Source organism: Neltuma alba, unplaced genomic scaffold (genome assembly GCF_004799145.2).
Source record: "Neltuma alba isolate B1F8T4 unplaced genomic scaffold, ASM479914v2 tig00006334_pilon, whole genome shotgun sequence".
In the NCBI taxonomy this organism is placed as follows: Eukaryota; Viridiplantae; Streptophyta; class Magnoliopsida; order Fabales; family Fabaceae; genus Neltuma; species Neltuma alba.
The window spans coordinates 74,772-98,645 of NW_021634432.1; the positions used below are offsets into that span (position 1 = coordinate 74,772).

General features: G+C 32.1%; 2 protein-coding genes across 3 annotated transcripts; one reads left to right on the plus strand and one right to left on the minus strand.

The window, feature by feature from the left end:
- Positions 1-7,262: 7,262 nt before the first annotated feature.
- Positions 7,263-12,022, plus strand: LOC114750154 (probable pectate lyase 20). 2 transcript variants are annotated; one of them, XM_028938699.1, is made up of 8 exons: positions 7,263-7,403; positions 7,572-7,625; positions 7,997-8,062; positions 9,823-9,924; positions 10,214-10,856; positions 11,090-11,193; positions 11,568-11,706; positions 11,801-12,022. In XM_028938699.1, exons 1-8 carry the CDS (start codon positions 7,282-7,284, stop codon positions 12,020-12,022), a joined length of 1,452 nt encoding a protein of 483 aa, XP_028794532.1. In that variant the 5' UTR covers positions 7,263-7,281. The 2 variants fall into 2 exon arrangements, with proteins under 2 accessions (XP_028794532.1, XP_028794533.1); XM_028938700.1 differs by lacking the exon at positions 9,823-9,924.
- A 1,489-nt stretch (positions 12,023-13,511) lies between these two features.
- On the minus strand, positions 13,512-16,510 carry LOC114750149 (putative kinase-like protein TMKL1). The gene is made up of 2 exons (XM_028938696.1): positions 15,088-16,510; positions 13,512-14,248 (listed from the first exon to the last, which is right to left on the minus strand). The coding sequence occupies exons 1-2, from the start codon at positions 16,508-16,510 to the stop codon at positions 13,608-13,610; spliced, it is 2,064 nt and encodes a 687-aa protein (XP_028794529.1). The 3' UTR covers positions 13,512-13,607.
- Positions 16,511-23,874: the final 7,364 nt, after the last annotated feature.

Sequence of the window (23,874 nt, forward strand, 5' to 3'; positions counted from 1 at the left end):
AATGACGGCATAATATTATATACAATCAACTAAACCAAGTGATCAACCTTCACTGTTTCATTGCCTTTAATTGCGCATCTAATATCTACCCATATTAAAGTTTGAAAAATGCAAGTTTGCCCAAATTCAAAGTTTGAAGTCAAGAAAAAAAGAAAATCTTAATTATTACCATTGACTGGATTTATATATTGTTTAGAAATTAAATACTGGGTTGTCAACGAATACCAGAAAGATTGAGAAAAACATGGATAAAATAATAGGAGTAGTTATAAATTTTCTTGTCCTGTAATATATTTGCTTCTGTTCTTTTTGGTAATTAATGTATTTCTATTGCCTTTCTTTACCTAAAAATGACTAGTATTTTGTCTTCAAGTATTAGATATAATCAAAAATTGAAATAGATCGATATATGTTTTCTTTTCTTTTTAATTAATGACCAAAGATTTAATGTGAATTATCAGTCTCAAAAGCCTTATTATAAGAAACAGAATATACCCCATGATTAAAATATATCTACAGACAGTTTAATAAAATTCTCCCATTTGTAACACTATTGTATAAAAGCCTCTCTTTTTTTACTGTGGTTAAAAAAAAATTTTTTACACTGATTGTGTAATTTGTATAATTAAAAAGAGATAAATTTTAAAACATTAAATACTTTAAATAGTTATATACTCCAGGTGTTATTTTAACTAGTGCATATTTTCCACACAGGTTGCTAATGAAACTGATATAAAAAGCCAAAAGCCTTGGATCTTATTATGAAAATGTCATTGACTGTGCTTTTTACATCTTTATAAGTACGTACGGGATTTGTTTTCTTGCAAATAAAACCAATTTTGGTAAACCGTCCAATAGAGATATTTTGACTATTATTCACACGTACATACATTCCAGAAGATAGTGTATAAAGACAAAAGCGTCAATCATGGGAATTAATGAAGGTATACAATGAGACGTGAAGTTACTATGAGAATTAAGAACAAAGCTGCGTCGTATTACCTTAATTAGCGCTGAGTGGCTAACTCAGTTCAGTGCTGTGATCATTTTCCTTGTCATTTGGGGGCACTTCTCACCTAATAATAATGTTCACTTCTTCACTCGCATCATCCAATCTCCTTTTATCTTCAAAACTCAATTTTAACTTGTCTGGTAACTCAAGAAGAAGTAGATATCACCTCTAGTTCTTAATATACTCCTCCGGTCCTAATTATAAAACCCAATTGACTTATTTGAGGAGATTAAGAAAGTAAGTTAAGTTGGTTATTTATAATAAATAAGTGTTGTCATTCCTAAAATATCCTTGCTAATTAAGTATATTGGCTAAAACTATCATTATTAGAAGGATTATCTTGGAAAAAAAATGCATAAATATAAGAGACAAAATGGATTGGGGTCTTATAATTAGGACCAAATAAAAAGTCAAATGGGGTCTTATAATAAGGATCGGAGGAGTATAAGATATACTTAACTAATTTGAATAGATTAAAATTTTTTATTATAAATCAATTATTTGCAATAAATATGAATTGATTTTCTTAAAATGGCCGTTTTAATTATGATTACTATTAGATGACAACCCTTTTAATATGTTTAATTAATAGGAATACCTTTAGAGAACAAATTACAAATTTAGGGGGATAAAATGGATTTTAAAGTCTTGTATTTGTTATAAAATTCAATCCGAACTAACTCTTATATTAAATTAAAGATCAGAGGTAGTACATAGCTAAAAACTGAAGTTATTAGTTAATTCATTGATGCATAAATGGTAATTGAACTTGCCGGCCTTATAAAAGGCACAAGACTGCCCCAGATTGAGAACACCTCCATTTACTACGTAGTTTAAAAACAATAATACTACTTCTGATTTTTATCATAAGAGTTGAAGATTAAATTTAGTCTTAAATATAAGATCTCAATTTACTTTGTCTTTTATCTTTTCCTAACATATTCCAATTGATTACAAAATATTTCTACTTAGAAATAATTTCAATAATCCAATGTATATAATTAAAAAGGATAGTTTAAGAAAATCAATATACATTTTGTAACAAATAACTAATTTAACTATTTTTTTAATATATTTAAATTAGTTATCTTATACGATAGTGATAACTAATCTCTTAAGTGTTCTTTTTCAACCAAGCCAAAGGTTATTCGATACATGCTGGTCTTTGTCTTTTTAGCGTTGACGCCTACAGCGTAGTTCTTCACTTTAATTTGCAGCCGAAATTGGCGATAACATCCTTGTCTTTTTTAGCTTGGTTGACACTTTAATTTGACCATCGATATGCGGCTGTTATAGTTATATTTAGAGTAGTTTTTATGTTCTGACTTGTAAATTTTCCTTTGAGTTTGCGATGGCTTTTTCTTTTGGAAAAAATAAAAAGCTTAACTCTCATTGCTATATTTTCAGTTTAGTATTTAATTTGAGTTCTTTTCACATATAGTTTGTATATACTCCTCCGATCCTTAATATAGGACCCAATTGGTGAGTTGGTTTTGGTCCTAAATATAAGACCCATTTCTCATATTTATCAATTATCTCTAAATTACCCCTATGGATACCCTTTCAACCATAATCAAGTAGAAGAGAAAGATAAGGTATAAAGAAATATGATTATGGTATTTTAGGAAAAACGTGTCATATTTCTTATAATTAACTAACTTATCTAACTTCCTTAATCTAATCAAATTAGTTAAATGGGTCTTATATTAAGGACCGGAGGAGTACTTTTCTTCCACTTCAAAGGAATTTTCTCAATTTTTTAACCTCTTATTTTTAATACAAGAGCTAGTTTACTAATTTGAGTAAATTAAAAAATTAGTTAAGTTGATTATTTATAATAAATAGGTGATGTCTTTCTTAAAATATCTTTACTAATCAAGTATATTGGCTAAAATTAACATTTAACAAAATATTTAACATGTACAACTACTACAAGGACTACCTTAAAAAAATAAATAAATATGAGAGACAAAATAAATTAAACTCTTATATTTATGAGTAAATTAAAAATTAAATTAGCTCTTATATTAAAGATCAGAGGTAGTATAATTCTATTAAATTTGCTCATATGTAATAAAATGCTACAAATGGGTTTTACCAAAAAAAAACAAATGCTACAAATGGGGTGTGTGTGATATGTGTGTTGTATATGGTGTGGATAAACAAAGTTATGCTACCCCGAGTTTTAAATATGAGATCTAATTTGCACTGCAAATTGAATTATAAACTATATTTTATATTTAAGACCGAAAATAATAGAATTTGAAGCTAGCATATATAAAAGTGTACTCAAAAGTTTTGCTGAATTATTAATGTGATTGGGAATTAATGAGTTATGGTTCTTCAACGTGCATGATGCTTTCCTTCTACGTTTCAAAATCCAGCTTCTACGACGAGACTATGTGTTGTCTTCTCATGCCAATTCTTCCATTTTAATTTAGCTCCTTATTCATATTATATATATATATATATATAAATATATGTATATCATTTCAGTTTCCCTTTTTAGCTCTACAAACAATAATCTTATCTAAATGCTTTTGTATCTTTTCGCAAAAGCATACTCTTACTCACTTATTAATTTCTTATTTATTAAAAAATTACAAAACCCCATAATACATGATTGGCTGACTCCAAAACAATGTTACTATCTCAGGTCTTAATTATAAGATGTTGTTTGTAGACTACAAACAACATCTTGTAATTAGGACTGGAGGTAGTATTATATAAATTCAAATCTCATAAATAAATAGATAATTGTACAAATTTGTACTACTCCAGAATCTATATATAAAATATAAACAATTGAACTACATAATTAAAAAAGTTAGTTAAAATTTATTAGATACAATGAATATATTAAGAAACGGAGGTAGTATGATTTTATGTCCGTTATTGTACATTGCATCACTAGTGGCCTTATAAACATCACGATCCTTAGATTATTAGACCAATTGTAATTAAAAAAAGTATTTATTAAGAAAATTGAACTTAAAGTAAAATTCAGGTGACATTTCATATCTATATATTTATATATTTTTTAATATTTTACATGACTGTCTTTGAATATATATATATATATATATATGTAAAAGTCCGTTGTACAAGTTTTTATATGAAGCGGACAAGTTTAAGTGAATCAAAGAATTTTTTTTTTATGAAAAGAAAATTAGGTGAGTTGGGTTCTAATAACTCATCAAAACTAAAGAAAGTTTTTAAATTCAAAAAATACTCGTAAAAATATTTATAAATTATTTACTAACAAAATCTTCATGTTGACAGCATAATTGGAAACTTTGATCATGCTCTGCTACTTACGAATGGACACTCTTGAGGCGGAATATAATAATAACAATAATACAGGGAATGACCGGCATGAACGGGAACCAGACACATGTACTGTGTAAATAAATATAAATTGCCGTACTAATTAAAAGGACTAATGTGTCCCCAAAACATATTGTAGAAATAAATTAACACCGACGATGAGGGAAAAAACTGTCAGTTGAAAATTCCTTTCAAGAACATGACACATTTTTCGGGAATAGAAAATTTTCTATTAATTAATCCTAAACACAAAGTTTACAGGAAATAAAAAACATCTTATTCACACCTTTAAGGTAGTACAAACAAGGATTATATTCTTCGGTTAAAAAAAAAAACAAAGATTATAAATGTGAAGTTATTCAATTAAATATGACCATGTATCTTATTTTTAAAAGATTATCATTTAATTATAAACTCACATAAATAAAATAGGACATGTGACCTTATATGATTGGAAAACTTAACATAATAAATATAAAAATTTGACTTAATTATTTTCCTTTAAATAATATTATATATCAAATAGTTACAGACAAAATATTATTTGTAATATTGTCATATGGAAATAATAATCACATAAAACATATTAACTCTTTCCTGTATGTAGTATTGCAATTTGTTGGCAAAAAATGTGGTGTATTATTTTGAATATTATTCTGTATTCAACATAAAATATTAAATGTTTCAAGACTCTTGTATTTGTTCAAAAAATAAAAATAAAAAAAATTTATAAGAAAAAATTTCAGAAAAAGAACTCTGAAATTAGTATTTTTTAATTTAGGCACCTAACACTTCAAAATAACAAAGAAGGAAGTAAACCCAAATTAAAAGTTTAAAATCCAAGAAAAATGACAAAAATGCCTCTTTGTTAATTCCATTAAAAAAATGTGTTCCTAATCTTAAATCAAGATTTGTAATTTCACAATAAGAACTTGTTATTCTCAGATAAATTGTTATTTTTTTAACTAATTCGCATGTTATGTATAAAAAAAAAATATGGTGTTAATCATAAATTGAGACGTTATGTCACGACTTGTTATTTACAAAAGGTGTTTTTGTCATTTTTCTTAGATTTCAAAATTTTAATTTGGGTTTACTTCCTTCTCTACCATTTTAAAGTGTTCAGCACCTGAATTAAAAAAAAAAACCAATTTGAAAATTCTTTTTCTAGAATTTTTCCGTTTTATAATTTTGGGTCGAAGACTATTTATCCATGACCAAGGTAGCGTGTCTAGAAAATTTTTTTTATCTGTTTTTTTTAAACTAGTACAGAGCAAAATAAGGAGAAAGAAAACAAAAGCAAACAATGCAAAGTTAAAGAAAAAGTTAGACAACTAAAACAGATCAACCAATACCATCACAAGCCCTCACAACTCACCGCAGAGGACATACCTTCCTACGAATTGAGATTGCTAGAAAATTAGTAGCAACATTCCCCTCTCGTAAGGAGAATGAAAAACAAATACCAGATTGAGAAGCTATTATCTCCAAAATATCCTTAAGCAGATGCTAACCTGCCCACATACATCTAGAGTAAGAAGAACAAGTAAAGCAATCAATTAAATCTATATTATCATATTCAATGATGACCTATTGGAGATTTAATTCCTCACTTAGCAAGATAGCTTTTTGGACTATCAACAACTAATAATAAAAGTAGAATGCGCGCTTACCATCTCATCAAAAGACTAAACAAATTCTCCCTTATGATCACGATAGATGAGGCCAATCACAGCTGACCCATCCTTAACTTTGAAAGTCCCATCACAATTAATTTTGAAGCATCCATTATGGGAAGTAGTGCACCCTATCCATCAGAAATGGTCTTTATCGTCCTTAGGGTTAGTAAGGTTTAAGGCAGACCAAAACTCCATGGCTTCTTTGCAAACTTTCAATAAAACTCCACGATAATCTCGAAATTTGGCGTTGAAGACTCTATCATTCCATTTTTCCCACATTCCCCACAATAACCACAAAATAAAAGCAATGTCAAACTCTTAAAAATCTTTCTGTTGACAGAAAATATTGAAAATTCAAAAATCAAAAGGTATAAAATTAGATCTTAAATGTTAGAAAAGGAGTAATATTTTAGTAGTTACAAAACTAACATTAATGGTTAAAAATTAGCATGTATCATTAACAGTTTTATCTCATAAGAGCGACAAGGTTCCCTTTTTAACACTTCTGAGTGAGGCGATATTAAGTGAGAAACTCTACGTATCTATTCCTTTAACCTTATACTCCCTCTGTTCTTTATTATAAGAGATAAATAACCGAAGTACGTTGATAAAAAAAACAGTTAAAATTAGTTAAAAACAGTTAATGTGTAAAAAGTATAATTTTTTTCCAAAAATACCCTTATTAATAAGGAGAGAGAGAGCATGAGAGAGAACAATTAAATTATTAAAAGAAAGAGAGTGGGAGGGAGAGAGAATGTGAGTTGGAGATAATAAATATGAGTAAAATAGGAAATCAATACAAAAAAGTAGAGATAACTTTTAAATGTTTCTTATATATAGGAATATGCCATAAGCATCAAATGTCTCTTATAATAAGGAACGGAGGGAGTAATTTTAAACGGGAGAAATACGCCAGTAAGTGACAAACATGTGATTGCCACGTAGCGGGGAGAGAGACAGAGAGCGCGAAGAGCAAGAGAAGGAAAACAAGCATCAGTTAATGACGGTTAGGGGCCGGCTGGGAAGTTAGTTAATTAACCTAACCATGGTTACTCTCTCGGGTTAGGCCCCAAGTACACGTTAACATTTCCCATCTCCCTCTTCCTCTCCTCCCCTGCCTTCTCTTCTCCTGTGCTATATAACCAATCCCTCCCTCCCCTTTCTCTCTCGCTCTTTCCTTTCCCTTCCCTGCTTCCTCCTTCATCTTTTTCTCAAAAAACAGAGGAAAATACGCACACAGAGAGAGAGAGAGCAGAAGCAATAATGGTGGAGGTTTCTCTGAATATGCCATTCATCCTTTTCGTTCTGACTGTGGCGCTGCTTTTATCTAGCGCCAAGCCATTGAATGGAGATGATAATGCTAAAGGCCGTCTTGTACAGTCAAGGTAACAATCAACCAGCAACGAGAAATCACAGCTTTCTTCTGTGTTTCATGAGCTTCAGAGAACTTTGATTCATTTCGAATCTTAAGACACTTTAGCGCTTTGTTTGTTGACGCATTACAATGTGATCAGTCAATGAGTTTGTGACATGGTTGTTCTTGGCTGGAACAGGAATGTAGAAACAGAGGAGTTGCAGAGTTTGAAGAATTCATCAATGGCGGACAGGTTAGTACAATTAATCACCGTTTCGTTGGACTTTTAAGCTTCCGGTTTGAATTCTCAATGACGGCAATGACCGTTCACGTGGAATTGGATACCAATTGCCAAATAACCGTTTTGTTGAGATGTACTATATTCGAGATATGAATCAGTAGTGTATCTCAGAAAAGGAACAATCTGAGCCCTTCAGATCGGATCTCAGCTGTTAATCAGTTCATTTCAGTCTTGATGCTTTTCTACTCGCTGGGTCGCAGCTCATGACAATGGCTTTACTCTTTGGTCTTTACCACCTGCAAATTTGTTAACCAGTCAATAGAGCACAGAGCGGTGTCGTTGCTACATCTGTTTCTTGATACAATATTCTTGTCATTTTTCAGGCTAGATGATGCTCTAAATGAACACGCAGTGGACGACCCGGAGGAGATAGCTTCCATGGTTGATATGTAATCTCTCTCTACTGAAATCTTCTCTCTCTCTCTCTCTCTGTGTGTGAAGACTGGGCTTTTTCACTTTAATTACTTTTTTAAACACCCATGAAATTATTACTAACTCTTTCGTTATTATTTTTATAATTACACAAATTCCTTTTTTTTTTTATTCGTTCCCTTGTGCTATTACTAGGGTCATGTGCTTGGTAGATTAGTTTATACGTGTTTTGGGCTCAGAAAACATGCCGTTTTCGTCCTTATTCGTCAATATTGCCTTTAAGAAACCAGCGTCCAACATGTCAAGTGTTTAAATCAAAGCCAGAAAAATTCTGTTTTCTTTTTCTTCCAATTCCTTTGATAAGAAGCCACATGCTTGGCTGGACTGATAAAAAAAATTACCATCGACCGTTTAAAGCAGAATCATTAAACGATGAAGATTAATTACCTAGGAAGAACACCAGTTCCCCACTCACACAGGTAAAATTATTAGAGTTCATAATCCGGGACCCATTTAATGAAACTCCACATATATTAAATATACGAAAGTAAATGCAATATGGGATCCCTTGGGCCTCTGTTTTTTTCCTCATTTAATATGGAAATATAAATATGGCTTTAATTAATTAATAAATTAAACGTTCACATTGTGAAGTTGCCCTTCAAAGCTCCAAGGAAGCACCATGCTGTTTGCGGAACGAGATCTATTGAAAGTTAGAACCTTTATATTATATATGCCAGCTTTAACCACATGCTTATGTCCCGAGATCCGACCCTGTCGCTCATAATATTAATTTCTTGTCTTTTTCTTCCCCTTATCTGAATATCATCTCCAAGTACAGATGCCTTTTCCAATACCAAAAGCGCTGTTTGAGTGACTTTAAGTCAACCTATCTTGCCTACTTATATATCAGTTCGTTTTTTTATGTTCTTAGAATTATCAATCGCTCAATCACACTATTATTTATGTTTTATCTCTTAGTTCAATAAATTACTTAATTTTAAACATAGTTACATTTGACTTGAAATCTTTTGATGTCAATTGATGGCCCCAAAAAAAAAAAAAAAAGAAATCGTTTGTTGTCATTAAATACCAGCTTTAGGCTTCTGCTTTTATTTCTTGGCCCGAATATCCTATTCATATGTATAATCTCAGTATTCCAGATTTGTTGATCCAGCAGACACTCTCACTCCTTACATTGCTAGTACCATTAATTGCTTCACTAATTATATTTTCATTGATAGACGGTCGGTGAAATCACTGTATTTTTTCTTACCAACTTTTTCGTCTAAATTTGGCTCTGATTCTATGGTTGCTGTGATTTTCTGCAATTCTGTTGGTATTTGGCCAATTCACCGAGAATTCTATGGCCTAATGTTGGGTTCTCTAAGATACTCATGCAACTGCAACACCCTTATATCTAACTCGATCATTCATTTTCCCAACACTGGCTGAATCAGTAAAAAAGAAAAACTCAAAAAGATCTCTTGTTTGTTAATTGATTGCCTTCATGATTTCTCCACCCAAATGACCAAATACAATGGCCAGTTCAGACTGTAAGGAATTTATGAAGTTCCCGCATCTTCCAACAAGGTGGGGTAACCCAAAGGAATGGGCTTTCCCTCTCCAGCCTGTCCTTATAAGCCTACACTCCAAACTGCAGAAGAGATCTGGTTTCTCCATCATTCTTTCCACAGAGTGACACACAGTTGTATGTATTTTAGCTTATAGCTGATCCAGCATCTTCTATCTCAGAGAACCTTATCAAATGACTCAAGTTAATTATTTGGCCATCACCACCGACACCCTCAAGTAGTAAGCAGAAATTAGTTGTTCCTCCCCCACCTTTGGCATTTATTTATTGCCAGAGAAATTTCAGGTCAGATATTCAACCCCCCAGTTTCCGTATCGACCGTATCATTCTATCCGTATGCATTATTGCAGACCCACATGACCCCCTGGACTTTCCTTTTGGTGGGGCATTGTAATTAAATAGTAACACATGCTTCCCTTCTGACTTTCCGTGAATTATTCATTTATTTTTTCTCGGATCGTTCTGACATATCTTCAAACATATTAGTAGATCAATGCGAATACTTTAAATAACAAATAAGATATTATAATTCTAGCATTAATTTCACTTATGTCGGTGACTTTGAATTTAACAGGAGCATACGTAATCATACTGAGAGAAGGAATCTGGGTTTCTTCTCATGTGTGACCGGAAATCCAATTGATGACTGCTGGCGCTGTGACAAACTTTGGCACAGACGGCGAAAGCGTTTGGCCAATTGTGGAATTGGTTTTGGACGTAATGCCATTGGTGGCCGTGATGGAAGGTTCTATATTGTGACGGATCCAAGGGATGATGACCCTGTCAACCCAAGGCCAGGCACCCTGCGCTACGCTGTTATTCAAGACAGACCCTTGTGGATTGTGTTCAAGAGGGACATGGTTATCACTTTAAAGCAAGAGCTTATCATGAACAGTTTCAAGACCATAGATGGTCGTGGAGTGAATGTGCACATTGCCTATGGGGCGTGCATTACTATACAATTCGTCACTAATATCATCATCCATGGTTTACATATCCATGACTGCAAACGCACTGGTAATGCACTGGTTCGTAGCTCACCAACTCATTATGGTTGGAGAAGTATGGCTGATGGAGATGGGATTTCCATCTTTGCTTCAAGCCACATTTGGATTGACCATAACTCACTGTCTAAGTGCGCTGATGGCCTTATTGATGCAATTATGGGTTCCACTGCTATTACCATTTCCAACAATTACTTCACCCACCACAATGAGGTGATCGATTCTCATCTTGCCCTCTTATTTCTAGGATTAGGGACCCGTTTAAAACAGCTTATAAAGATTAAAGAGCTTATAAGCAGCTTTTCAATAATGATTTATAAAATACGAGACAAGTATGTGAGAGGATTTTTGTCTCGACTTACATAAAACGTGCTTACAGAGAATTTCTTAAGCCCTCCCAAATAGGCCCTAAGATTATACATACTTATAGCTTTTCAATTATGCAGGTTATGCTACTGGGCCACAGTGATTCATATGTAAGGGATAAGCAGATGCAAGTAACCATTGCCTACAATCATTTTGGGGAAGGTCTTATCCAGAGAATGCCGAGGTAACATTCCTTTTAAGAAAACTCAATTACTGGCAGTCTTCCTGAGCTTGTAGGCAGATGATATGTAAGATGGACCACAAGCCTTGTTACTAGAGGATTACCAATAAACTTTAATGACTGTTTTAGTATCTAGGCCTATTCTTTCCCCAGAGTCTCCACTCTGTTCGGTGATCAGTCATATGGTAATGTGGATAACTGTAATAGTAATAGCAATGGTGTTGTCTTTTAGTTTTCCAAATGCCTATTCCCTAATACAAGTACATTTTAATATTAAGCTACTGTTGCGACAAGACGACAGAATTGATGTGAAAATAATCTAATTGCTTTGCTAAAACTTATACCAATAATGGAGGCGAACTTTTCCGGTTATACAGGTGCAGACACGGGTATTTCCATGTGGTAAACAATGACTATACCCACTGGGAAATGTATGCAATTGGTGGAAGTGCTGATCCCACGATTAACAGCCAGGGCAACCGATACCTCGCCCCTCGAAACCGTTTTGCGAAGCAGGTAAAATCTTGAACCGTGAATTTTACTGGCAGAGACATGGCAGTTTATATATAGACTATAGAGGAGTAATATATGATACTTGGTATGTGGCCAGGTGACGAAGAGAGTAGGCACAGACGCTAGGATATGGAAGCACTGGAATTGGAGGTCAACGGGAGACCTTATGTTAAATGGAGCCTATTTCACTTCATCAGGAGCGGGTGCTTCTGCAAGCTATGCCAGAGCCTCCAGTTTAGGGGCCAAGTCATCTTCTATGGTTGGTGTTATTACTTATGGAGCTGGTGTTCTTACCTGTCGCAGGGGCTTCACCTGTTAAAACCACAAAACTCCATAAAAAAAAGGATCAATGAAATGGAGAAAGGAAGAAAATAAGTAGTTTTCATTCTTTCTCCTACGTGAAAATTGCATGATTATAGATATGTAGAGTAAGAGGCCGTACTTGAGGTCACATCCCCTGTTTGTCCTTCCCATTAAGGTGTTGGGAGAAACCGTGTAAATGTAAATTTTACACGTCCCAGTTGTTGTCAAATTGATAACAATGCTTTTATTGAAGAAGCCATTAGTTTCGCCAACTTTCTGGATATTCTTTCTGCTTCGTCATTTCCAAGGGAAGCAGATTCTACAGAACTCGTCTCTTTGATTATTATTGTATGACCTTCTTTAGGCAAAAAAAAAAAAAAAACTTCTTGGTTTATTTCAAATGAGATGAACCAAGGGAGTAGAGGAGAGACGTACTACTATAATGGTTAGCTGTGTATTTTCTTCAAATCCAAGTTTAATTTTCCTGCCCCCTCGCCTTGTAATTTTAAGTTATTTTTTATTTTAGAATACATTTGATATTTATATTAGCTCTATAGATAGTTTTATACATCCTGAAAGTATTTTGAACATTTAATTACATCCTTTTAGCTTTTAACATGGCTAGTCAATATTGAATATGATTGATTACATGCATGAATTATTTTGTAGAGGTGTCACAAGAATTATTATATATAGACATTTTTAATTAGTCCAGAGTATGAAGAATAAATTGTCTTATTTGTAATTTTTGAATAATACATATTGATATTGATTAAATTGAAAAATGTCACTATTAAACAAAAAAAAAAAAGCCATAATGACCGACTATATCAATATCAATATATATAATAAAATTTATACCAAATTGCATTATCTATAAATTAAAATGCAACTTGTCTTAAGTATCCTACAAGACACAAGACCAGTCTAGCTTGATTCCTTACCTCCTTATGCCAAGTTAAAATGACTCAGATTATGGTACAGAGATCAGGACGCACATGAGCACCTCTTTAACATGTGATCATTCAGGTAGATACATCAAGTCCTTTCGTACTTTCATTTTAAGATATTATATTCTTGTAATACTAGAAATAAGTAATACAGTAATTCGAAGTTTGATAAATAACTAACTACTCTAAGATTTAAAAATTCAACCCAACAATATATGATAATAGCATTCACTGTTTACAGAGTACTAAAATGAGTTTGTCAAGATGATTATGCTCATCACGACACTCACTAATGAGATTAGATCATCTATTTCTATAAATACATTCTCCAAATTTTCAGTAAAAGAAAAATCATAGACTAAAATTGCTTTAAAATAAGATGCATACGAGTTTAAATGCTTTCCAATTCCTTCCAACCATTTCTCATCCATTTCAGGGAGAGATAGACATGAAATTTATGGACACTATCACTCAAAAGAGTCACATATCTACTATTTAAACAGATCACAAATACTCTGACTGTCTATCTCTTTCCAAAATCTAGTGAAAAAAATGAAGAGAAAGAAGAAGAAAAAATCCAAATCCGAAACAGTCACAGCACAGAATAAACGGACGTAACCTAATTGGCATACTGGAATGTAAAATTCACATTCAAAAAGGGGTGCCGCTGCCACTTCTTGTTTCTGTAGGGCTATATAAAGCAGACCTATTTCTAGGCCTATTCTCCTCCAACTGTCTCACAACCTCCTCCATGCTTGGTCTCACTGAAGCCACTGGGGCACAACATCCCATTGCTACCTTCAGTGCTTGCACCAACCCATCTTCCATTGGACTCCTTATCCCTTTCAGAAGCTCCACATCAAACACTTCCATTGTGGTCTCCTCCAACACTGCCACTTTCACCATGGAAGGCAGATCCACAACCTCCCCACTCCTCCCGTTCTTACCTGGTTTCTTCCCTATCAATATCTCCAACAGTAATATCCCAAACGCATAAACATCGGTCCTCGAGTTACATTTCTTCATCCTTTGAAGCTCTGGAGCCTTGCAGCCATCTGTTTTCGCAAGTGCCACCATTTCATCAGCTACAGCAGGAATCATCAGCTTGTCCAGCCCAAACTCAGTGAGCCGGGCAACGAAGAACTCATCAACTAGCACATTCTTGGATCGTACATTTCCATGAGTGATTGGAACATCAAGTCCTGTATGAAGATATGCTAGTCCCCTGGCTATTCCCAATGCAATCTTGTGTCGCCTGGCCCAGTTTAGCACTGGCTTTCCAGCTTTAGTTTCTGTTGTAGGATGGCAAAATTATAACACTATGGTCAATGCCAAGATATTTAACTTCATCAACCATTTGCAATTTATAGTCCTTCTTTTTTAAAAAAAAAATTCTAAGAAAATGAAACACAATACATCAAGCTGTTCAGTGAACACAAAAAAGTGACTCTACTAATAGATAGGATAATGGTCAACGATGAATCCAGTCCCCCATTTCCAGAAGGATAAAGGCTAACCCTTTTTTGGCTTCTTTCTAATGGAATTATAACTTTTGCTACATAAACTATCAAAAAACTACATTCAGAGTGATTGTTTAGCAAAAGTGAGATAAACAGAAATGGTGGTCAAGGAAACATTGTCATTGGAAAATACAATAAAACAACACCTACACAACCCACGCTATGGGCTTATTGGGATCACACTAACAGGACAACGTTAAAAACGTCATGACACTAGACCAGTGTCCCCTCATTGAATAGCCAATCATCTTCCTCTTGTGAATAAAATTATAGGAGGTATTTCATCCAACTGAAAGTAGTGCAAGTAATTAACCCACATGGTCTCCCTGGACAGCATTTTTTCCATCTTTGGGCATTTACGTTTCTCCTAAGGCTGAAGAAATAATCTCTCCACATTTCAATTTTAATTTTGAGATAGTTCCAAGTCTTACATGAATGCTTTGAATTGTAGAAATCTTCGATCAAATTAGACACTGGACAACAAAACCAGGGCACTCCAAGCCAAAAATGAAAGTGATTTGCAATAGAAGATACCATGTAAGCATATGCACCTAAGGAAAGTAAAAGTACTCAAGAGAAACTAATAGCATGTGACTTCGCGTTGAACATACCATGTAAGAGATCATGAAGAGTTCTGAGAGGAAGATAGTCATAAATAAGAAGCTTTTCTCCTCTCTTCCCCTGATAGAAGGCTCTCAAAGGAATCAAATTCTCATGACGAATCCTTCCCAATTGCTTAATAACAGGCAAGCACGAAGCCCTGTCCCTGCAGCTACCTTCTCTCAACAACCTCAAAGCAATGGTTCCTCCATCAGCAAGCTTTGCCTTATAAACAGTCCCATAACATGTCTTCTCCATAACTTGTCCCGTCGCATTCAACACGTCATCTAATGACAAATTCTCACCACCTTGGAACAACATAAGCTTACCTTCACCACCGCCTATAGCACCATTTTCTTCATCATCATCTTCATCTTCCTCCAATTCATCTTCACTATCTCCCTTACCCTTCCTCCTTCTATTTTGCATATACCCAATAAGCAAAGAAACTAAAACCACAGCTCCAGTCATGAGAGTGATAACTATTCCAGCAACTGCACCAGAGCTCAATCTAGGAGTTCCACTACAAGCTCTCAAAGGTACCCCACACAAGCCAGGGTTATTTCCTTCAAAAACCTCCACACCAAATTTGGATGATTCACCGAAAGTAGGTAAAACCCCACTAAAATTGTTGTGAGAAAGATTCAGTTTCTCTAGCCTATTTAGCCCAGCTAAGCTCTGAGGAATTGAACCCGTAAACATATTATTTCCCAAGTCAAGCTGCTTCAGCCCACCAAAATGTGTGATGAATTCAGGAAAAACCCCAGAGAAGTTGTTGTTCCCCAAATCAAGAAATTGCATATTCTTGCAAGAAGATTCAGGCAATGCCGGTTCAGGAAGAGACCCGGAAAACATGTTGCCATGGAGTCTAAGAGAAACGAGTTTATCACACAAATTCCAGATCGATGGTGGCAAAGCTCCACTCAACATATTGTCATCCAAAACGACATCGTTGAGTGAGGAACTATACCCAAGCTCAATAGGAACTGTCCCTCTCAACGAATTGATGTTGAGGTAGAGACTCTGAAGCATAGGAAACTCTGCAAGCTCCCTAGGAAGCGAACCAGAGAGATTTGCAGAAGGAAGCTGAAGAGAGAGTAAATGTAAAGAGGGGTCTCTGAAAAGCGAAAGATTAGTCCATTGGGGTAAAGACAAGTCATTGCATGACAGGGGAGAGCCATTTGCGAATATCCATTTGAGTCCCCTCCATTGGCAAAGCGGTATAGAGGAATTCCATGAAGACAAAACGAGGTTATCGGCGTTACCTTGAAGGGTAGCTCTGATTTTACCCAAGAGAAGCTCGACATCCGAAGAAAATGAAGATGAAGAAGGCGGCAAAGAGACTGCAAAGGCACTAGATTTGTCGTTGTAGTGGCTGCAGAATAAGAATGTGAACATGAAAATGTAGAGAGAGAAAAGCTTCGTCACCGCCATGAATGAGGTGAAGAAGCAGAGGGGAAAGGTGGAAGTGGGGAGCGAGTCTCACAAAGGAGGAAAGACGCTCTCTTTTTCGGGAAAGTTGACAGAGTGTTGACTATTAGTAAGCCCGATGTCTAGTATTTCAACGGCTCCGATTCGATTAACACACGTAAGATCGTGTGGTTGAGATTCATTCACCGTTGGTGAAAACTTTTGGAATTTTGATATTTTTGTTGATTGCTAGGCTTTTCATTTTTTAATATAAGAATAATATATGAAAACACTTTTGCAAGAAAATTTAATTACTCCATTCTATCTTAAATATAAAATCCTAACAATTATTATATTCAGTTTTAATTATAAGACCTTATTTATAGTTTACAAATAAAATTTTATAATTAGGACTGAAGGTAGTACTTCAAAAAATTTTTTTAAAAAAGTAAATAACTCGAACATGTACCTTTTTTATAATATTATTATTTAATTATAAATTCATATAAAAGATAAAACAAATAACTAAATGTGATTAGAGAATTTGATATAATAGATATAAGAAAATTTTCATATAAAAAATATCATTATCATTTAATGATTAAAATTAATATAGAAAATAAATGAGAATGTGACCTTAGATTTAGAACTAAATTAAAGAAGCATACGAATATCTCCCATCGTAGTTGATTTAGGTTGGGCTGAATTAAGTGCAATTAAAAAAAATTGAACGTGATTATTTTATTTATATAATGTAACTAAGAACTGAGTTTAAGAATTTTCCACCTCTTATCACCCAATTTAACTATATTATAGTCATCTGTTATATGTAATGATTAAGTGGTACGCTTAGGTTGCAAATTGTGTCCATTAAACTAATGTATTATTTTTAAAAATTATTAAATTAAGTAGTCTCAAAAAATTCATAAATGACTTTTTTTTAAAATTATTTTGAAGAGTCCAATTATATATTTTAAATACATATAATACTTTTTAATTTTGAAGACAAAAATATCATTTTAATATTAAATTATATTTCATGATTTTTGAATGTAAGTTTGTAAATATACAATAAATATTATAAAAATAAAATCTAGCTGTTTGATAAATTAATTTTGAAAGAAGTATGTACTATGTAGCTGAGTTTTTTTTAATAAAGCTAAAGTTTTTGACAAACCAAGCACAGGAAAAATTCATCAACTCTTTAAAAGTTTAAACTTCTCTACTTTAACCAAACAACAATAATAAGAATATGTATTCGTACATACTTTTAGTGTAAAAAATTATTTTTTTTAAATCAAATTGTTCCCACCATTTAAAAATTCTAACATTAAATCATCATCTCTTGATTAAAAACTAATACCCTCTCCAATATTAAATATAGTGCTTCTTCTTTAACTGAATCTCATGGATAAAAAGTTGGTTGAACATAGTTAACAAGACTCATATTTTCAAAAATCATACCTTTTTTGAACATACTCTTTGACTCATATTTTCAAAAATCATACCTTTTTTGAACATACTCTTACTTTTTATTGGAATAAGTAGAATTATGTGTAGGTTCTATTTTTCATATTCTTTTACATAACTTGAATATGAGTATAGTTGGGAATGGATCATAGAAGTATTGCATTATATTCTATAAAATTTTCTATATTTAGGTCCAAGGAAAAACGTGGGAAAAGGTATGAGGAGCAGAGGGAGTAACATAAATGAAAGAAAATAATTAATATAATTGAAATCTCTCGAAATGATTACTACAGTACTATCTACGATCCTTTATATAAGACTTTATTTGATTTTTATTTTGGTCCTAAATATAAGACCCTAATCCATTTTGTCTCTAATGTTTATACATTTTTTCTAAGGTAATCATTTTAATAATGATATGTCTAACTAATATATTTGACTAGTAAGAATGTTTTAGGAAAGATAAAACTTATCTGTTACAAATAACTAACTTAACTTATTTCCTTAATCTCCTCAAATTAGTTAACTAGTTCTTATAATTAAGACCGGAGGTAGTATTTGAAACTAAAGCATTCTTCTAAAATATGGCTAATGCATTAAAGATAAAAAGAGTGTGTAATTATTGCAAGTCCAATTCTGGTTTTTAAGTCAGCATCAAAAGAGGGGTTTAGAAACGAAGTTCACCGTCATAGATGAGCAATGACTTTAGTGAATTAATTAATAGCTGTAATTTTTTAAAAATAAAAAAATCAAGTGGGGAAAAAAAGTAAAAGAAGAAGAGAAGATATAACAATAAAATTTTTTAAAAAATGAAGAAATAAGGAAACAAGGAGACATTGGCGTTTGAATATTCAATAATTTTGTTGTGCTGCTTTTTGAAGGTTTGCATTATTATTTTGTGTGTCTGTGCACGCTTCCCTTTCATTTTGCGTTCCTTCTTTTATTACTTTGCGCTCTCTAAGGGACTATGTTTAATTATTTGCTCACAAAATTACACCGCCATGCCCCACAAGTTCCACATATTTATATATATTACTACTGTGCCTAAAAAAACCAACTTAATTGTCAATAATAACACTGCATACTTTCAACTGAAAAAATCTATTACCAATAAAAATATACTCTTTCAGTCATTAATATAAGACTTATCTAGCTAATTTAATTAGATTAAGAAAGCTAAATAAGTTATTTGAGCATAAAAAATATGACATGTTTATGGTTGAGAAAGTATCCATAAGGATCATTTAAAAAAAATTGATAAATGTGAAAAATAAATCTTATATTTAAAATTAAAATCAACTTAATAATAAAGTTTATACTAAGAATTGGAGGAGTATTTGTTTTCATATGAAATATTTTTGTTTTATTTTTATTTTTTTATTTTTATGAAAAGGTTAAGATTAGTGGCGTAGTGTATCAAGGGGGCCACATGCTTGGAGGACTGAATGCAAAAATAAGAAGCAATGATGGGATGGCTATGTTGAACAAAAAGAAGAGCCTTGGAGAGCTCTGTTCACATAGGGCAAGTACCACCTATTCTTCCAGTGAGTCTCTCCCCCACTTTTCTTATAAGTATTTATATTTTCAACCACTAAATGAAAGGCTAAGATGTAATGAGTTTGACAATCCTCGAAAGAACAGTTGCTCACACGTTATTAAGAGCCAAAGTTTGAATGTTTATTAAACGAGATGTTCATATTTAATACCCAATATAATATCTGATATATGATGGTTTTTAATAAGAAAATATGTGTACCTAAAAAAAGTATATTAAAATATGTTTTTAGTAACACTTGAACCAGATGTTCTGGAGGATTTTTATGCAATTTTATTCTTAAAGCATTTTTCTTAACAATAATAATATTTCAAACCTACGATAGTGAATGCAACTCAAATAATATTTTATGATACTATATGGATAAAATATTATTAAATAAGATTTTAAAATTTAGAGTGTTACTAAAAATACACTTTAAATGAATTATAAATTAGTTTATGATATTAAATATTAATATTTAAAAGTGTTAAATGTATCTTAACTCATAAATAAATAATAACCTTAAAGTCTTGTGATCAAATACAACACTTCTCCCCTGAACATTATATCTTGTGATTGTTGTGTTGCCTAATGATATAAAAGTACATGCATAGACATGCATACAGATACACATATTAATTATTTTTGCACATCCTTGAGTTGATCAAGATGTTTATGATTATGGAAATTTAAAACTCTATTTTTCCATGCACTTCAAAAATTTTAAAAAAAGAAAAACAAATAGTCAAAGTTTGCTGCCTATACGCTTTTTTTTTTCAATTTTTAAATAGGCTTTTCACTGGAAAAATAGTTACCTAACCAAATGATTAAAATAGACACTTAAGGGAAATCAATATATACTTTTTTTTATAAATGATTTACTTACGTGATTTTATTAATTTTTAAAAATTAATTATTTAGTTTTTATATTTAGGATAGACAGCGGCGAGTAATGAATCAACATAAGAGGGTCCACGCATCAAAAGTGGAGGCAAGTAGATATAAACACATCGATTGGTTTAGATTTGCATGCAATAATATTTGCCAGAATTTCTTTTGAAAAAAAAGGGGACTGCGTGCAATAATATCTACTCCTCTTGCCTTATTTACAGGGTAAATATAAAATTTGTTTTCCTTATGTATAAGTCATTTTATTAAACTTTTAATATAAATGTGTTATTTTGTTTTTTATTTATTATGGATTAGGAAATTATCTCTTTTAAAAAGTTTATATATTAAATATGAATAAAGTTGAAAAAATTATTATATTTTAATCGAGAGTTATTAATTTTAAGATTTTTCCTAATCTGTACAAGATATATTGAAAATATTTTATAAATAAAATTAAAAGAGTATTAATTATTTTTTGGCCAGAATCAAAAGAGTAAGAGTGGTAATCAACCTCGACTTTAAGGAAGGGGGGGGACATAGCACTCATTCTATTTGATTATGACATCCACACATCATTGTTATCCTTTCACTGTTCAATCTCACGCTCCTCTTCGCCATTATTCTCTTTTATTATTCTCCAATTTTTTTTCATAATCTATTATTAATTAGTGCCCATCCTTTTTTTTTTATATTGTTTGACCGTGTGCTAATTAATTTAGTGCATGATGATTAAATCATGTTTATACAGATATATAAAACTCGATTTCTTAGTGTTTATGTCATATTTATGTGTCTTTCTATTTGAGAATACACGCTCTTATATAAATTATTTGGGTAAAGATGAAATTTTAACTACAATATTATTTTTCAGGTACAATTTTATTTTTATAAAGAATGATTAGGGATAAAATTTATGCTGAAAAAATCAGAGATAAAATTATAAATGAAAAATAAGATCAGGGTTAATATTGTCTCTTTATCCTTAATTATAATTTTAAAATGTCATGTATAAAACAACAACATAAATAGAAAAATTTGATAACATATGAGTATAGTTTGGACTATAAAAAAAAAAAAATTGTATTAAAGCTATTGACATATTCTAAACAATTCCTTTTAAAGAGGATATGATTTGTGTAAGGTGTTTTTATTTCAATTTTTTTTTACCATTAGAAGAGTCAAGTCAATTCTTAAAGTTACCAAAGCTCTAAATGATCATGTTTTCGTGCTTCCCCAGAATGCCAATGAACAGTAAAGATGAAGCCTTCAAGATGATTAGGATTTAATGGACGAAAAATTAAAAAAAAAAAAGAATTGTGTCTATATATATATATATATATTTGTCTCATTATGCCAGTCTATATATAAATTAAAAAAGGTTTATGATTAGAGAAAATGACCAAAAAAAAGTTGAAAATTACTAAATCTTAAATCAGTTTTGATAACAATATTTTATTTAGTGTTAACAACACTGAATTTGCAAATGACATCAAATTTTTGTTGGCATTCCTTATTTAACATTTAGTAATTTTTAACTTTTTTTTGGGTCATTTTTCCTTATGATTATTGGTTAGAAACAGTCGGAAACGTTTTCTTGGACTCTTTAAAATATCTCATATATATTCATATATAATTGCTTTTCAGTTTGAGATGTTTATTTACTTTACTTCTTGTGAGCTCATCAATGTTATTGTATTTTATATGGTGCTTGCTGAAAAAGTTGGAATTTGTCTTATAAGGAAAAAGAGAAACATACCCCACTCCCCAAAAAGTGGAAAAAAGAAAATAGACATAAATTGTTGAAATTTTAATTGTATCTCTGGTCTTTAAAAATAAATTAACATGGGTTTAGTTTACCAAATCTTGACTTCAAGATACAATGTTTCTGGAAAATTTTACCTAATGATAAGGGTCTTTTTTCAGCAATATCGTTATTTGAAACAAGATTTTGAAGCTGAGAGAACCAAATAGACACTTTTGGAATTTGAGAAGAAAGCTGTTGAGCATGGTGGGAACATATATAACTTTTTTTCCATAATGAAAACAGTAGTCATCAATGACACCCCTTGTTGCTTTCTTTTTCTCTTTTGCTTTTTTATTTCTTAATTATTATGTTTAATTAATGCGCAATCTTTATTAACGAACCCACTTGAGCTATTCAATCTTCAACTTGAGTTTTGAGTAGGTGATGCACTTGAACAGTCAAAAGTAATCAATTTTTGTTTTATTTCTAATTCTGAGGTTACATCATGTTAGTCCAAAAAGAGATTACAAGTTCACCAAGTTTCCATTAAAAAAAAAATTGCTGAAATCTCAATCAAAGTGAGAAATACAGTTGGTGGGAAATTATCTCTTTATTGATTGTAGCGTGTCAATTCTTCTAACTTCATCATCCTTCACCAACAAACTTCTGAATACTCAAATCGTTTGATATGGCTGTCACTTAACAAAGTTCGTTTGTGTATTAATCAATGACCAATTTTTCTCACCTTTTTGTCAATTGATTTTCTTCTTCAAAGCCAGATGAGTAGGCAAGAGAGAGCTTGGATATATCTCCTGCAACACATAAGAGTTTAAGAAATGAGCCAAAACAGTTTATATAGATTTTATATTTATATATTGATATTGATTGACAGATGCTTGAGGAAAGATGAGACACCCTAGGATGTCATCTTCACTTTTTGTATAAGCTCATGATACCTTTTTCGGCCCATTCTAACAAAACTGTCGCTTTCAACTTTCACGTGCCTAGCCCAGTCCATTTTTCCGATTTGTTGTGCTCATCCCATGGGTGATGAAGGGTGAACAAAAGTCACTGCGTACCATCTGAAGCAAAAGCCCATTGTACTGATCACTGTATGTAACTATGCAGACCTGGCTATCACAGAGCAGTTAACTTGTACACATTTCACCATCAAGTTTTAAAATGGAACACTGTTAACAATACTTGCAACTGTGCTAATAGGCTGCACCACGTTGCTAAGAAATTAAGGAACAATGATTATTGTTGCTGCATCCAAGTCCAAGATCCTTGTCAATGCCCACATTCTATTGACTACAATCAATAATTCACAAACGCTAATTCGAGACCATGTCACTTACTGATTGCTCGTTTATGGGCAATTTGTGAGTGTTACTCTTATTAGCATTTTTTGATACCCGTTTGCTACGAAGTATTAAAAATGAGGAATAAGAATTGAGATTGAGATTGAGAAAATAGTATTTAGAATAAGAGATTATTTATTATATGAAATTAGACAAACCCATATATGAGGGATTGAGGAATACCATAGAAAAAAGTGGTAATCCCCAATCCTACTTTCATGAGTTTATGTAATTCCATATAACACGTAATTACCCATGCTAAAGACTTTTTTAATGATTTTTTTCAATTGCAATCTTAGTCCCTATTCTTTATTTTTAATGCTTTATAGCAAATAGGACCTTTGAGTCATGAGCTTACAAGCCTTGATGAAAGCCTGAGACTTCA